General features: G+C 36.5%; 1 protein-coding gene across 1 annotated transcript in view; it reads right to left on the reverse strand.

The window, feature by feature from the left end:
* LOC307055246 (solute carrier family 22 member 10-like) overlaps positions 1-16617 on the reverse strand; it is a gene marked incomplete at both ends in the record, with an annotated part of 32597 nt that extends 15980 nt beyond the window's left edge. The window contains 2 exons of the mRNA XM_079707303.1: positions 15180-15283; positions 16216-16617. Coding sequence (XP_079563429.1) covers positions 15180-15283; positions 16216-16617 — 506 coding nt within the window. The remainder of the gene's footprint in view (positions 1-15179; positions 15284-16215) is intronic.
* Between the last annotated feature and the right edge of the window lie 219 nt (positions 16618-16836).

Raw genomic sequence — 16836 nt, forward strand, 5'->3', positions numbered from 1 at the left:
ACACCTAGGAGTGGAATTGCTGGTTCAGATGGCAATTACATGTTTAGATTTTTGAGGATCTGTCAAACTGTTTTCCACAGTGGTTTCACCAATTTACATTCCCACCATCAATGGACAAGAGTTTCAATTTCTCCACATGCTCACCAACACTTGAAATTTCTAAGTTTTTGTTGAAGTACTGTTGATTTACAATATTATATTAGTTTCTGGTGTACAGCACAGTGATTCAGTATTTTTGCAGATTATATTCCATTATAAGTTATTATAAGATAATGGATATAGTTCCCTGTGCTTTAAAATATATCCTTGCTGCTCTTCTGTTCTATGCACAATAGTCTTATCTATCTCTTAATACCATATCTCTAATATCTCCCTCCCCACTTCCTGTCCCATTTTGTAACCACTAGTTTGTTTTCTGTATCTGTAAGCCTGTTTTTTTTTACATACATTCATTGGTATTAGTTTTTAAGATTCCACATATAAGTGATGTTATAGAGTATTTGTCTTTCTCTCTCTGACTTATTTCACTAGCACAATATTTTCTAGGTCCATCCACATTGCTGCAAAAACCAGAATTTCATTCTTATCATGGCTGAGTAATATTCCATTGTAAATATATACTACATCTTCTTTATTAGTCTGTTAATGGGTACACAGATTGCTCCCATGTCTCAGCTATTATAAATTGTGCTGCTCTGAATATTGGGGTGCATGTATCTTTTTGAATTAGAGTTTTCATTTTTTCTGGATATTATCCCAGGAATGGAATTGCTGGGTCATATGGTAGCTCTATTTTTAGTTTTTTGAGAACCTTCCATACTGTCTTCCACAGGGGTTGCTTCAATTTACATTCTCACCAATAGTGTACAAGGGTTCCCTTTTGTCCACATTCTCACCAATATTTGTTATTGTATTTGCATGGCTAGGACTTCCAATACTATGTTGAATAAATGTGGCAAGAATGAGCACCCTTTTCTTGTTCCTGAACTTATAAGAAATGCTTTCAGTTTTTCACCAGTGATTATGATGTTAGCTATGTGCTTGTCATATATGGCTATTATGACGTTGTGGTATCTTTCCTCTATGCCCACTTTCTGAAGACTTTTTACTGTAAATGAATGTTGAATTTTATCAAAATCTTTTTCTCCATCTATTTAGATGACCATATGGTTTTTCTTAATTCTTCAGTTTCTTAATGTGGTATATCACATTGATTTCTTTGCAGAAACTGAAAAATACTTGCATCCATGCAATAAAGCACACTTGATTATTCTGTATGATCTTTTTGATATATTGTTGGATTCAGTTTCCTAATAACAACATGTTATTGAGGACTTTTGCAACTATGTTCTTCAGTGATATTTGCCTCTAATTCCTTTTTTTGTGACAGCTTTGTCTGGTTTTGGTATGAGGGTGATGATGGCCTCATAGAATATGTTCAGACATGCTCCTTCCTCTGCAATTTTTTGGAATAGTTTGAGAAGTATAGATGTTTTTGTTTTTTATTTTATTTTATTGAGGTATAGTTGTTTTACAATGTTATGTTAATTTCTGCTGTACAGCAAAGTGATTAGTCATATATATATGACTATATATATGAATATATATATATTCATTCTTTTTCATATTCTTGTCTTTTTTTTTGTTTATTACAGGACATTGAATATAGCTCCCTGTGCTATACTGTAGGAACTTGTTTGTCCATTCAGTATATAATAGTTTGGATCTGCTAATCCCAAACTCCCAATCTATCCTTCCCCCACCACTCCTCCTGCTTGGCAACCACAAGTTTGTTCTCTATATCTATGAATCTGTTTCTGTTTTGTAGATAAGTTATTTTGCATCTTATTCTAGATTCCACATATAAGTGATATCATATGCTGTTTGTCTTTCTCTTTCTGACTTACTTCACTTAGTATGATAATCTCTAGGTCCATCCAGGTTGCTGCAAATGACATTATTTCATTCTTTTTTGTGGCTTAGTAGTATTCCACTGTATATATGTACCACTGTATATATTTACCTTCTTTAGAGAAGGATAGATATTAACTCTTCTCTACATGTTTGGTAGAATTCCCCCTTTGAAGCCATTTGGCCCTGGACTTTTGTTTGCAAGAAGTTTTTAAAATTAAAGATTCTATCTCACTTCTACTGATCAGTCTGTTCAAATTGTCTGTTTCTTCTTGACTCAGTATTGGCAGGCTGCATGCTTTTAGAAATTTGTTAATTTCTTCTAGGTTGTCCAATATTTTGATGTATAAATAGTCATAGTATTCTTTTATGATTTTTTTGTTTCTCTGTGGTATCAGTTGTTATTTCCCCTCTTTCATTTCTTATTTTGTTTATTTGGGTCCTCTCTCTTTTCTTCTTAGTGAGCCTGGCTACAGGTTTATCAATTTTGTTTATATTTTCAAAAAACCAACTCTTGGTTCCATTGATCTTTTCTATTTTTTTAAATTTATATTTATTTATTTTCTTTCTGAACTTTATTACTTCCTTCCTTCTAGTGACTTGTGTTTTGTTTGTCTTTCTTTTTCTAACTATGTTTAGGTGGTTTATTTGAGAATTTTCTTGTTTTGGGGGGAAGGCCTGTATTGCTATAAACTTCCCTCTTAGAACTGCTTTTGATGCATCTCACAGTTTATGGAAAGTGTGCTTCATTTTCACTTGTCTCAGGGTATATTCTGATTTCCTCTTTGATTTTGTCATTGACCCAGTAGTTTCTTAGCAGCATGTTATTTAGTCTCCACATGTTTGTTCTTTTCCCATTTTTCTTCCTGTAGTTGATTTCTGGATTCATACTGCTGTGGTAGGAAAAAATGTTTTATATTATTTCTATCTTAAATTTGTTGAGACTTGTTTTGTGGTCCAATATGTGATCTATCCTGGGGAACATTCCATGTGCACTTGAAGAGAATGTGTATTCTGATTTTTCGGGGGGGGGGGGTGTGATGTCCTGTAGATATCAACTAAGTCCAACTGGTCTATTGTGTCTTTAAGACCACTTTTGCCTTACTGATTTTCTGTCTGGATGATCAGTCCACTGAAGTCAGTAGAATGTTAAATTTTCCTACTATTATTGTATTATTGTCAATTTCTCCCTTTATGTTTGCTAGTGTTTGCTTTTTATATTTAGGTGTTCCTCTATTGAGTGCATATATGTTAGCTAGTGTAATATCCTGTTCTTGTATTTATCCCTGTATTATTATATAAATCTTCTTTGTCTTTTTCTATAGGCTTTGTTATAAAATCTATTATGTTTCATATGAGTACTGCTACTTCTGATTTCTTGTTGTTTCCCTTTGAAATATCTTTTTCTATCCCTTCACTTTCAGACTCACTCTCAAGTTGTCTCATGTGGGCAGCATACTGAATGTCTTGGTTTCTTTTTCCAATTAGCTACTCTATATCTTTTGATTGGAGCATTTAGTTAATTGATATTTAAAGTAATTATTGATAGTGGTGTACTTTTGCAATTTTATTACATGTTTTCTGGTTGTTTTTATAGATCTGCTTTCTTCATTTTATCTTCTTTTAGTTCCTACTATTGTGATTTGATAATTTTCTTTTTAAATTTTTTTTCTTACTTTTTATTGGAGTATAGTTGATTTACAATGTTGTGTTGGTTTCAGGTGTACACACTACTATATATAAAATGATGATTTTCTTTAATAGTGTTCTTGGCTTTCTCTCTTTATGATTTTTGTGTATTCTTTTTATAAATTTATTTATTAGTTATTTTTGGCTGTGTTGGGTCTTCCTTGTTGCACGCGGGCTTTCTCTAGTTGCAGCGAGCGGAGGCTGCTCTTCCTCACAGTGCACGGGTTTCTCATCACGGTGGCTTCTCTTGTTGTGAAGCACAGGCTCCAGGTGCGCGGGCTTCAGTAGTTGTGGCGCATGGGCTTAGTTTGTCTGCAGCATGTGGGATCTTCCCCGACCAGGGCTCGAACCTGTGTCCCCTGCCTTGGCAGGTGGATTCTTAACCACTGTGCCACCAGGGAAGCCCTAAAATTATTTTATTTATTTATTTATTTATTTGTTTGTTTATTTATTTATTTATTTATTTTGTTGCACCCTGTCAGTTGCGGCAGACGGGCTCCTTAGTTGTGGCATGCATGTGAGATCTAGCTCCCTGACCAGGGATTGAACCCAGGCCCCCTGCATTGGGAGCATGGAATCTTAACCACTGCACCACCAGGGAAGTCCTGATTTTTGTGTATTTACTATAGGTTTCTGATTTATTTTTACCATGGGGTTCATGTATGTTGACTCATAATTATACCCACTTGTTTTAAACTGACTGTTATTTAAGTTCAAACACATTCTAAGACATACACATTTTTATTCCCCTCCCCCACATTTGTGGTTTTGATGTCATTTTTACATATTCATGTTTATCTCTTAACTGTTTATCTCATAGTAATTATGGTTGTTTTTACAATTTTTTGACTTTTAATGTACAGCTGGCACATTTAGTGATCTTAAATTCTTTCTATATATTTGTGTTCCCTAATGGGATTTTCCCTCTCTTATAGATCCTTACTTCTTTTCTATTTGGAGAAGAATATTCAACATTTCTTTTACGATATGTTTAGTATTGATTAATTCTTTCAGTTTTGCTTTTCTAAGAAGTTCTTTATTTCTCTTTCTATCCTAAATGGTACTCTTGCTTGGTAGAGTATCCTGGGTTGCAGTTTTTTTCCTTTCAGCACTTTGAATATGTCATGGCACTCCATTCTGGCTTGCAAATTTTCTGCAGAAAAATCAGTTGATAGCCTTATGGGAATTCTCTTGCATATAACTCATTGTTTTTCTCTTGCTGCCTTTAGAATCCTTTCTTTATCTTTCACTTTTATCATTTTAATTATGATATATCTTGTTGTGGGTCTGTTTGGTTTAATCTTTTCTAGGACCCTCTGTACTTCCTGTGCCTGGATATCTGTTTCTTTCTCCAGGTTTGGGAAATTTTCAGACATAATTTCCTTATATCCATTTTCAATCTACTTATCTTTCTCTTCTCCCTCTGGAACCCCAATAATGCAAATGTTGTCATGCTTCATGTTATCTCAGAGATCTTGTAGATTGTGATCATTTTTTTTTATGTGTCTTTCATTCTGCTGTTCTGACTGTGTGATTTCCAATATTCTATCTTCAGATCACTTGTGCTTTGTTATATGTCACTTAGTCTGCTAGTCATTTCTTCTAGTGTGTTCTTTATTTCAGATATTGAATTATTTATTTTGATTAGTTCTTTCTTGCATTTTCTATTTCCTTGTTTAAATGATCAGTGTTTAGATCAATCTTTTCCCTAATTCAGTTAACATTTTTCATTATCAATGTTTTGAATTCTTTATCATGTAAATTTTTTATTTCTGTTTCATTATTTTTTAAGGCATTTTCTCTTGATCCTTCAGTTGAGAGTAGTCCCTCTGTTTTTTCATTTTACTTAAATTTCTCTGTCTCTATGTATTTAGTTGAAACAGTTACCTGTTGTGGTCTTGAAGGAGTGTTCTCATGTGTGAACATCTCTTTGTAGACTGGGTGTGTCCAGTGCCTTTGGGGAGAGGGCTGGATTTGATGTGGCTGTCAGTCAGCTGTTTCCTCAGGGAGTGCTGGCAGGTATCACCTTGATGGGGCAGGCCTGGCAGTAGAAGACCTAGAGCCTATTCAAGATGTGAGGCAGGACTTCCCTCTGTTCAGTGGCCATCATTGCCTTGTCAGGAGCTAGATCTAATCCCAAGTTGCTGGATTGGAAGCCCTGAGGGTTGGGCTCATGCTGCCTGTTTTCCTTTTAATTGTGTGTTTTTCTTTCTCTCGAGAGTGGGGCCTTTGCTCTAGAGGAGGAGAGTGGTGAAGCAAGTGTGGCTTGTGCACCTACAGAGGTCTAATTCTGTGCTGTGTAGGCCTCTGCAGCTCCACTCAGATACAGCCCATGGCTGCGTCTTTTCTCTGGTGGTGGCCACCCCATATCCAGTGCCGCACTGTGGCATAAAGTGAGCAAGAACAGAACATTCACTTGGCTTGGGCTGGGGGACACAGCAAGGCAGTCCTCAAAAACTGGCAGCCTCTAGAGCAGTCCCCTCTCTGCCCTGTCTCAGGAGCAAGATGCTTTGTGCTTATAATTAATTGATCACTGTCCCCAGACTACATTGCTCCTGCCCTGGGTGGAACTTCTCTTCAGGGCAGGTGGGACACGTGGGGAGGGTTGTGCTGTTGTGGGGCAGCTGCTATCACAAGTCAAGGTTACTTCTAGGGCACCACTAGAGTAACTGCTAACTATGGCTGTCGCTGCTCCACCTGATGTCTACTTTGTTACAGGGGAGCATCTGCATCCCAAAATTGAGTCTTTTCCCAGGTCCTGGCCACCCTAGATCCAATTCTGCTGGTGGTGTGGAGTAAGCAGGACCTAAGCATTTGTTCTGCTTGAGCTATGGTGCATAGTGAGGTGGTCATGATAAACACAGCAGCCACTAGAGCAGACCTCTACATGCCCTGTCTGGTGGCAAGCCAGCATGCATTCACTCCTTACACATGTGCACCCATGAAATCTCCCTTTTTCTTTTAGTCCACTCAGAGGAGCACAGGTTCTGACAAAATAGCTTTTTTTCTCATCCTTACTTGTTTATCTACCTTTTAACCTTGGTTGTACAGGAGTACTTATGCAAATTTACAGTTAGTTTTCACTGAGAATTGTTCTACATGTAGATGTATTTGTGATGTGTTAATGGCGGGAAGTGAGGTACTCATTCTCTTGCTCCACCTTCTTGAGCTCTCTCCTATTTATGATTTTTATTTTTTTATTATACCCAACTTAGTATGTGTTCACTGGTTTCCCAGATAGTATTGATTTGCATTTCTTTAATAAGTGATGTTGTTGAGGTTCTTTTCGTGTGCTTATTGCAACTTGAATATCTTCTTTGTGACCATATCTATTCAAATTCTTTGCTAATTTTTAATTGGTTTATTATTTTGTCATTAAATTATTTATATGTTCTGGATATTAAACACTTAAAAGATATATGATTTGCCAATATTTTCACCCATTTGCAGTTTGTATTTTCACTTTATCGATAATGTACTTTGATACACAATAGTTTTAAAATTTGATGAATTCTAATTTACCTATTTTTCTATTGTTGTTTGTGCTTTTGATTTCTCAGAATTCATTTCTGAATAAAGGGTCATGAAAAGTTATTTCTATGTTTTCTTTTAAGATTTTTAAGTTTTTAATTTTTATATGTAGGTCAATGATACATTCTGGGTTAATTTTTATATACAGTGTGCACAGAAGAGAAAACTTTATTCTATTGTATGTGGACATTTAGTTATTCAATGCCATCTGTTGAAGAAACTGTTCTTTCTCACATTAAATGGTCTTGGCACCCTTGTCAAAAGACAGTTGGCTATAAATGTATGGGTTTATTTCTGAACTCTCAATTCTATTACATTTGTCTGTATGTCAATCCTTATACCAGTACCATAACATTTGGTAACTGTAGTTTTATTGTAGTTCTGAAACTGAGATGCATGAGTCCCCTGAATTTACTCTTCTTTTTCAAAATTGTTTGGCTATTTGGAGCCCTGATTTCATATGAATATAAGTTTCAGCTTTTCTGTTTCTAGAAAAACATTACATTGGAGTTTTGATAGTGATTTCATTGAAACTGTAGTTGCATTAAATATGATTGACTTCATTGATAATATTAGGTCTTCCTACCTCATTAACATGGGATACTTTCCAATTATTTAGGTCTTCTCTAATTTCTTTCAACAACGCTGTATAGTTTTCAATGTGCAAGTCTTTCACATCCTAGGTTAAATTTATTTCTAAGTATTTTATTCCTTTAGAAGATGATGTATGGGTAATAAATTTCCTAATTTTCTTTTCAAATTGTTCACTTCAAATATATAGAAAAACAACTGATTTTTGTGTGTTCGTTTTGTGCTCTGCAACTTTCTTAAATTCGTTTATTAGTTCTAATAAATTTCTTGTGCATTCTTTGGAATTTTCTATATCTATATGCTCATGTCATCTCTCTCTCTATATGTATATAATTATATTATTATTCTTCCTTTTTACTTTGGGTAAATTTTATTTCTCTTTCTCTCTAATTGCTCTATATACATTTACAGTATGATGTTAAATAGCAGCAGGATCATACACTATGATCAAGTGGGGTTTATCCCAGGAATGCAAGGATTCTTCAATATATGCAAATCAATCAACGTGATACACCATATTAACAAACTGAGGGAGAAAAACCATATGATCATCTCAATAGATGCAGAGAGCACTTTCAACAAAATTCAACACCGATTTATGATAAAAACCCTCCAGAAGGTAGGCATAGAGGAAACTTTCCTCAACATAATAAAGGCCATATATGACAAACCCACAGCCAACATTGTCCTCAAAGGTGAAAAACTGAAACCATTTCCACTAAGATCAGGAACAAGACAAGGTTGCCCACTCTCACCACTATTATTTGGCATAGTTTTGGAAGTTTTAGCCACAGCAACCAGAGAAAAGTAAAGTAAAGTAGCAGGATACAAAATTAATGCACAGAAATCTCTTGCATTCCTATACACTAATGATGAAAAATCTGGAAGTGAAATTAAGAAAACACTCCCATCTACCATTCCAACAAAAAGAATAAAATAACTAGGAATAAACCTACTTAAGGAGACAAAAGACCTGTATGCAGAAAATTATAAGACACTGATGAAAGAAATTAAAGATGATACAAATAGATGGAGAGATATACCATGTTCCTGGATTGGAAGAATCAACATTGTGAAAATGACTCTACTACCCAAAGCAATCTACAGATACAGTGCAATCTCTATCAAACTACCAGTGGCATATTTCACAGAACTAGAACAAAAAATTTCACAATTTGTATGGAAACACAAAAGACCCCGAATAGCCAAAGCAATCTTGAGAACGAAAAATGGAACTGAAGGAATCAGGCTCCCTGACTTCAGACTATACTACAAAACTACAGTAATCAAGACAGTATGGTACTGGCACAAAACAGAAATATACATCAATGGAACAGGATAGAAAGCCCAGAGATAAACCCACGCACATATGGTCACCTTATCTTTGATAAAGGAGGCAAGAATATACAGTGGAGAAAAGACAGCCTCTTCAATAAGTGGTGCTGGGAAAGCTGGACAGCTACATGTAAAAGTATGAAATTAGAACACTCTGTAACACCATACACAAAAATAAACTCAAAATGGATTAAAGACCTAAATGTAAGGCCAGACACTATCAAACTCTTAGAGGAAAACATAGACAGAAAACTCTATGACATAAATCACAGCAAGATCCTTTTTGACCTACCTCTTAGAGAAATGGAAATAAAAATAAACAAATGGGACCTAATGAAACTTAAAAGCTTTTGCACAGCAAAGGAAACCATAAACAAGATGAAAAAGCAACCCTCAGAATGGGAGAAAATATTTGCAAATGAAGCAACTGACAAAGGGTTAATCTCCAAGATTTACAAACAGCTCATGCAACTCAATAACCAAAAAGAAAACAACTCAATCCAAAAATGGGCAGAAGACCTAAATAGACATTTCTCCAAAGAAGATATACAGATTGCCAATAAACACATGATAGAATGCTCAACATCATTAATCAGTAGAGAAATGCAAATCAAAACTACAAAGAGAGGGCTTCACTGGTGGCGCAGTGGTTGAGAGTCCGCCTGCCGATGCAGGGGACATGGGTGCGTGCCCCGGTCCGGGAGGATCCCACATGCCATGGAGTGGCTAGGCCCATGAGCCATGGCCACTGAGCCTGTGCTTCCAGAGCTTGTGCTCCACAGCGGGAGAGACCACAATGGTGAGAGGCCCGTGTACCACAAAAAAAAAAAAAAAAACAAAACTACAATGAGATATCATCTCACACCGATCAGCATGTCCATCATCAAAAAATCTAGAAACAATAAATGCTAGAGAGGGTGTGGAGAAAAGGAATCCTCTTGCACTGTTGGTGGGAATGTAAATTGATACGGCCACGATGGAGAACAGTATGGAGGTTCCTTTAAAAACTACAAATAGAACTACCATATGACCCAGCAATCCCACTATTGGGGATACACTATGAGAAAACCATAATTCAATGAGTCATGTACCACAATGTTCATTGCAGCACTATTTACAGTAGCCAGGACATGGAAGCAACCTAAGTGTCCATCAAGAGATGAATGGATAAAGGGGATGTGGCACATATATACAATGGAATATTACTCAGCCATCAAAAGAAATGAAAATGAGTTATTTGTAGTGAGGTGGATGGACCTAGAATCTGTCATACAGAGTGAAGTAAATCAGAAAGAGAAAAACAAATACCGTATGCTAACACATATATTTGGAATCTAAAAAAAACCAAATGGTTCTGAAGAACCTGGGGGCAGGACAGGAATAAAGATGGAAATGTAGAGAATGGACTTGAGGACACAGTGAGGGGGAAGGGTAAGCTGGGAAGAAATGGCAGAGTAGCTTTGACATATATACACTATCAAATGTTAAACAGATAGCTTGTCGGAAGCAGCTGCATAACCCAGGGAGATCAGCTCAGTGCTTTGTGTCCACCTAGAGGGGTGGGATAGGGAGGGTGGGAGGGAGACGATGAGGGAGGGGTTTTCGGGATATATGTATAGGTATAGCTGATTCACTTTTTTATACAGCAGAAACTAACACAACAATGTAAAGCAATTATAGTCCAATAAAGATGTTTAAAAAAAAAGAAACCTCTCAAATAACATTAATTTACACCTGAAGGAACTGGAAAAGAGGAAATGTTAGCAGAAGGAAAGAAATAACTAAGAGCAGTTCAGAAATAAATAAAATAGAAACTAGGAAAATAATAGAAGCCATCAACAAAACCAAGTCGCGATTTTTTGAAAAAGCAAACAAAATTGAGAAACTTATTTGACTAAGAAAATGAGAGAATATTTAAATTAAAAAATTTAAAATGAAAGCAGATAGATTACAGCTGATACTACAGAGATACAAAGAGACTACTGCAGATATTTATAAGAGACAAAGTGGATAACCTAGAATAAAGGGATAATTTTCTAGAAACATACAATCTAACAAGACAGAAACATTAGCAAATTCAATATCTGAACACACCAATAATGATGAAAGATATTGAATCACTAATCAAAACCTCACCCATCCTCAAAAGAAAATATCCAAAATATTTAAACAACATATATAACTCAATATCAAGAAAAGTGAACAACCCTATATAAAAATGGGCAGAAGAACTGATTAGACATTTTTCCAAATACAAAAACAGATGACCAACTGGCACATGAAAAGGTACTCAACACTAGGTATCATCAGATAATGCAAATCCAAATCACAATGAGATATCACTTCAAACCTATCAAATACTTATCATGAAACAGACCACAAACAACAACTCTTGGTGAAAATGCAGAGAAAAGGGAACTTTTATACATTGTTGGTGGGAATGTGAATTGGTGCAGAAACTATGTAAAACAGTATGGAGTTTCCTCAAAAAACTAGAAATAGACTACCGTATGATCCAGCAATATCACTTCTGGATACATATCTGAAAAGAAAAAATACACCATTCAAAAAGATAAGTGCATACAAATGTTCATAGCAGCATTATTTACAATAGAAAAGATATGAAAGCAACCTAAGTGTCCATCAACAGATGAATGAATAAAGAAGATATTATATATATATATATATATACACACACATATATCTACATATCTACATACAATGGAATATTACTCAATGATAAAAAAGAAGGAGGGACTTCCCTGGTGGTGCAGTGGTAGAGAGTCCACCTGCCGATGCAGGGGACATGGGTTCATGCCCCGGTCCGGGAGGATCCCACATGCCGCGGAGCGGCTGGGCCCATGAGCCATGGCCACTGAGCCTGCGCGTCCGGAGCCTGTGTTCCGCAACAGGAGAGGCCACAACAGTGAGAGGCCCACGTACCGCAAAAAGAAAAAAAAAAAAAAAAAAGGAAATTCTACAATTTGCAACACTGTGGATGGGCCTACAGAGTATTATGCTTAGAGAAAAAAGTCAGACAGAAAAAGACAAATACTCTGTGCTTTCATTTATATGTGGAATCAAAAAAATAATACAAATTAATTATGTAATTATACAGAAACAGACTCACAAACTAGTGGTTACCAATGGGGAAAGGGAAGGGCGGGGGAGGCAAGATAGGGGATGAGATTAAGAGATATAAACTACTATGAATGAAATAGATAAGCCACAAGGATAAATTGTAGAGCACAGGTAAATGTAGCTGTTAATTTGTAATAACTTTAAATGGAATATAATCTATAAAAATGTTGAATCACAATTTTATGTACTTGAAACTAATATAATACTATAAATTGACTATATTTAAACTTTTTTAAAAAGACCTGATAATTTCATAGGTGAATTCTTACAAACATTTGAAGAATAAACACCAACTCTTCTCAAACATTTCTAAAACACTGAAGAGGAGAATACAGTCTCAAACTCATTTTATTTATTTATTTGTTTGTTTGTTTGTTTATTTAATATCTTTATTGAAGTAAAATTACTGTACAATGTTGTGTTAGTTTCTGCTGTACAACAAAGTGAATCAGCTGTATGTATACATATATCCTCCATCCCTTCCCTCTTGAGCCTCCCTCCCACCCTCCCTATCTCACCCCTCTAGGTCATCACCAAGCAACGAGCTGATCTCCCTGTGCTATGCAGCAGCTTCCCATTAGCCATCCATTTTACATTTGGTAGTGTATATATGTCAATGCTACTCTCTCACTTTGTCCCAGCTTCCCCTTCCCCCTGTGTCCTCAAGTCTGTTCTCTATGTCTGCATCTTTATTCCTGCCCTGCCACTAGGTTCATCAGTACCACCTTTTTAGTTTCCATACATGTGTGCTAGCATACATTTTCCTGTTGTTTTTCTCTTTCTGACTTACTTTACTGTGTATGACAGACTCTAGGTCCATCCACCTTACAAATAACTCAGTTCGTTCCTTTTCATGGCTGAGTAATATTTCATTGTATATATGTGTCATATATTCTTCATCCATTCATCTGTCAATGGACATTTAGGTTGCTGCCATGTCCTGGCTATTGTAAATAGTGCTGCAATGAACTTTGTGGTACATGTATCTTTTTGAATTATGGTCAAACTCATTTTCGAAGACCACCATTTTCAAGATATCAAAATCAGATAAGGACACAACAAGAAAACTACAGTCCAACATCTCTGATGAACATAGATGCAAAAAGTTTCTCATCAAAATAATAGCAAACCAAATTTAACAGCACATTAAAAGGGTCATACAATATGATGAAGTGCGATTCATCCCTAGGATGCAAGGAGTTCAACATATGGAAATCAATATACGTGATACACTATATTAATGGAATGAAAGTTTAAAATCATATGATCATTTCAAAAGATAAAGAAAAATCCATTTATATAATACAATATCCTTTCATGATAAAAATGCTCAATTAATTGGGTGTAAAAGGAACATACCTCAACCCAATAAAAGTGATATATGACAAGCCTTCAGATAACATCGTACTCAGTAGTGACAGTTTGCAAGATTTACCACTAAGTTCAAGGGAATAAAGGGAGCCCACTCACACCACTCCTATCAACATAAACCTGAAAGTCCTAATCAGAGCTATCAGACAAGAAAAAGAAGTAAAATGCATTCAAATGGTAAAGAAGGAATTATATTCTTTTTGTTACACATGATATGAACTTGTATGTAGAAAACCCTGAAGACTCAACCAAAAACTTTGTTAGAACTTATTTACAAATTCAGTACAGTTGAAGGAAACAAAATCAACTTATGAAAATCAAACACATTTCTATATACCAACAATGAAATATCTGAAAAGGGTAATAAAAGAAACAATCCCATTTACTATAGCATCAAAAACAATAAAATGATTAAGGAGATGAAAGATCTGGACACTGAAAAAAACAAGATGATGAAAGAAATTGAAGTGGACAAAAATAAATGGAAAGAACTCATGTTCATGGATGGGAAAAATTAATATTTTTAAAATGTTCACACTACCCAGAGCCATCTGTAGATTCAGTGCAATATCTATCAAAATTCCAGTGGCATCTTTCACAGAAACAGAAAAAAACTGTCCAAAAGTTTATATGAAATCACAAATGAACCCAAATAGTCAAAGCAATCCTGACAAAGAAGATGCAAGCTAGAAGCAGAACACTGTCTATTTCAAGCTATATTACAAAGCTATAATAATCAAAAGAGTATGGTACTGGCATATAAAGAGATAAACCAATAGAACAGAATCATGATTCGAGAGATGACACATTCAGAGTCCACAATTTTCAGCTGTAAGATTAAAGGACGTTAGGCTTACAGATGGCAAGGGATACTTTAAGCCTTCCATTTCCCCTATGGGAGACTTGAGTCTGTGGCAGTCATGCTGGTCCTCTTACTTTTGGATGACCCCTGCCAGGCACAGGATAACCCAAACTTCTCACTCCAAAAATTATGACTCCTGAGTTCTATAGATTAGTTACCTCATATTGTTGAAAGTATTACCTCTAATGAGGCTTTTTTTTCTCTTACAAAATTAAACATACAGATTATAGCCACAATTATTTCTAATTCAACTTCAGTACCATCTCACTGAGCACACAAATTTTATAGAAATCAATACTAATTACAGTGGGGTAACCATGATATGAGGATGATATGAGCATTTAGCTCACTGAATCCTTGGGAAAGGCCTACAATGCTGTTTCTTCAAACAGGAAGAACCTCCTACCTTGAAGCACCTTCCTCTCACTTCCCATTGGTAACTCCTTCTCACCTTTATAAATGAAGTTTATGGTAACTCACCTCTAACTACTATTCTGAAATGCACCCAGATCTTATAAAGAGGTCATTTCTGTCTCCAGAAATGTCCAGAGAGCTCTGTGGCAACAAAATGACATTCATCACAATGATTCTAATTCTGCATTTCCATCTATAGCTCCCTTGGAACCAAGGCAACCCACAACAGTATAAATTGTATATTGGTACTCAATAAAGAATCTTTATGAAGCAATTAATCATAAACTGTGAAAACACCACAGAGGAATGGCAGCAGTGATCTGGAGACACTCACCTGTCTGAGAGATGGCCATATATGAGGCCCCCCACCAACATTCCAGCCATGAATAGGAATTGAACCACTGGTTTCTGTGTCTGATAATCACATACGAGGTCCCACTGGAAGAGAAGGAAACCAGCACAGAGGAGTTTCACAACACCTTTTACCATTCGATGTGCACTCACTCCAATAGCCCTCAGTGAACACGCCCTCTGGTTTCCTTTACTACATCTACTCATCTGTATCATTCATGTCTCAGCCTAAGCATGGCTTTCTCTAGATCCTCAGCTCACTCTCCCAAGTTATACCAGGGCCAATCTTCGTATTGACTGAGCACTGCATACCTCAGTGGTTCTCAATCTCTGTCACACATTGGAAAAATTGAGGTTTGTTTATTTTTTTTAATCACTGATGCCTGGATCACACCTATAGTGAAATAATTCTGATTTGTTTCTCTGACAATTAGTCAGGAAATTGAATTTTTTTAAGTTAATACAAATATTTCCAATTGCAACTAGACTGAGAACAAGTGACCAAGAATAATTTTTCACACATTATACCAAGTATGTCCTTGTCTAAACGTCAATCTTCACGTTAAATTTTAAGCTTTGTGATAGTAAAATTCATAACCAGTTTGTTGATTTCACCATCCTCAGTTGTAATGTAAGTGTTTGGCAATTAAAAAGATAAACAGGGGCTTCCCTGGTGGCTCAGTGGTTGAGAGTCCGCCTGCCAATGCAGGGGACACGGGTTCGTGCCCCCGTCTGGGAAGATCCCACATGCCGCGGAGCAGCTGGGCCTGTGAGCCATGGCTGCTGAGCCTGCGCGTCTGGAGCCTGTGCTCTACAACGGGAGAGGCCACAACAGTGAGAGGCCCGCGTACCGCAAAAAAAAGAAAAAACAAACAACAAAAAAAGATAAAAAATCACTGAAAGAATAAAAGAGAGCTGGTTATACTATCTACTCAGTAAGTGAATATTTGAACAGTGCCTATTTATGTTATTCTAAACACCCACACCACGTACTCAGAAGAGTTAAATGGGGCCTTTACCTCAGTCACGATGGTGGAGGAGAAGGAGCTTCGGTCATACACCCAGCCGTCCACGCAGGGCTCCGTGTCCAGGTCAGTCATGTTGGGGAAGGTCCCGTTCAGCTGAAGGAGCTGCCATTGGGGGAGGAGGAAGCGATGACATTTCTCTGGTTTCAAATTAGAATCCAATGGGATGAAGATTCTCAAGAGGACATCAGGGCTGAAGATCCCAGTGTCATTATCAGAGACAGTGTCATTATCAAGGATGGGGACCCAGCAGCGATGACCAGGAATGGCTGCAGTGAAGTTCTCCAGCAGTATGTGACAGGCTGCTATCATGACTGGAGGAAGAACGAAAACCATCTGAAGGATCTGGAATTTTCCCAGGCCACCAACTTCATTCAGGAGCTCCTCAAAGGCCATTGTGAAGAGGCAATTTTCAAGAAAACTCACAATGAATTTGTAGAGTTAAGTTCAAAGGGAGAAAAATGTTTCCTTTCATTAACTCACACTAAATCTATGTGACCTCACATCAGTTTCTCATCAATGGTTCTCGTCACTTCACTACTGCACCAGAACATTGGAAGCAGTTTCCCCAATCTGTCTGGAATCACGAGGTATTAGTTTTTTAAGTAAAGTCAT

This window comes from Hyperoodon ampullatus (genome assembly GCF_949752795.1).
Source record: "Hyperoodon ampullatus genome assembly, chromosome: 7".
Lineage (NCBI taxonomy): Eukaryota > Metazoa > Chordata > Mammalia > Artiodactyla > Ziphiidae > Hyperoodon > Hyperoodon ampullatus.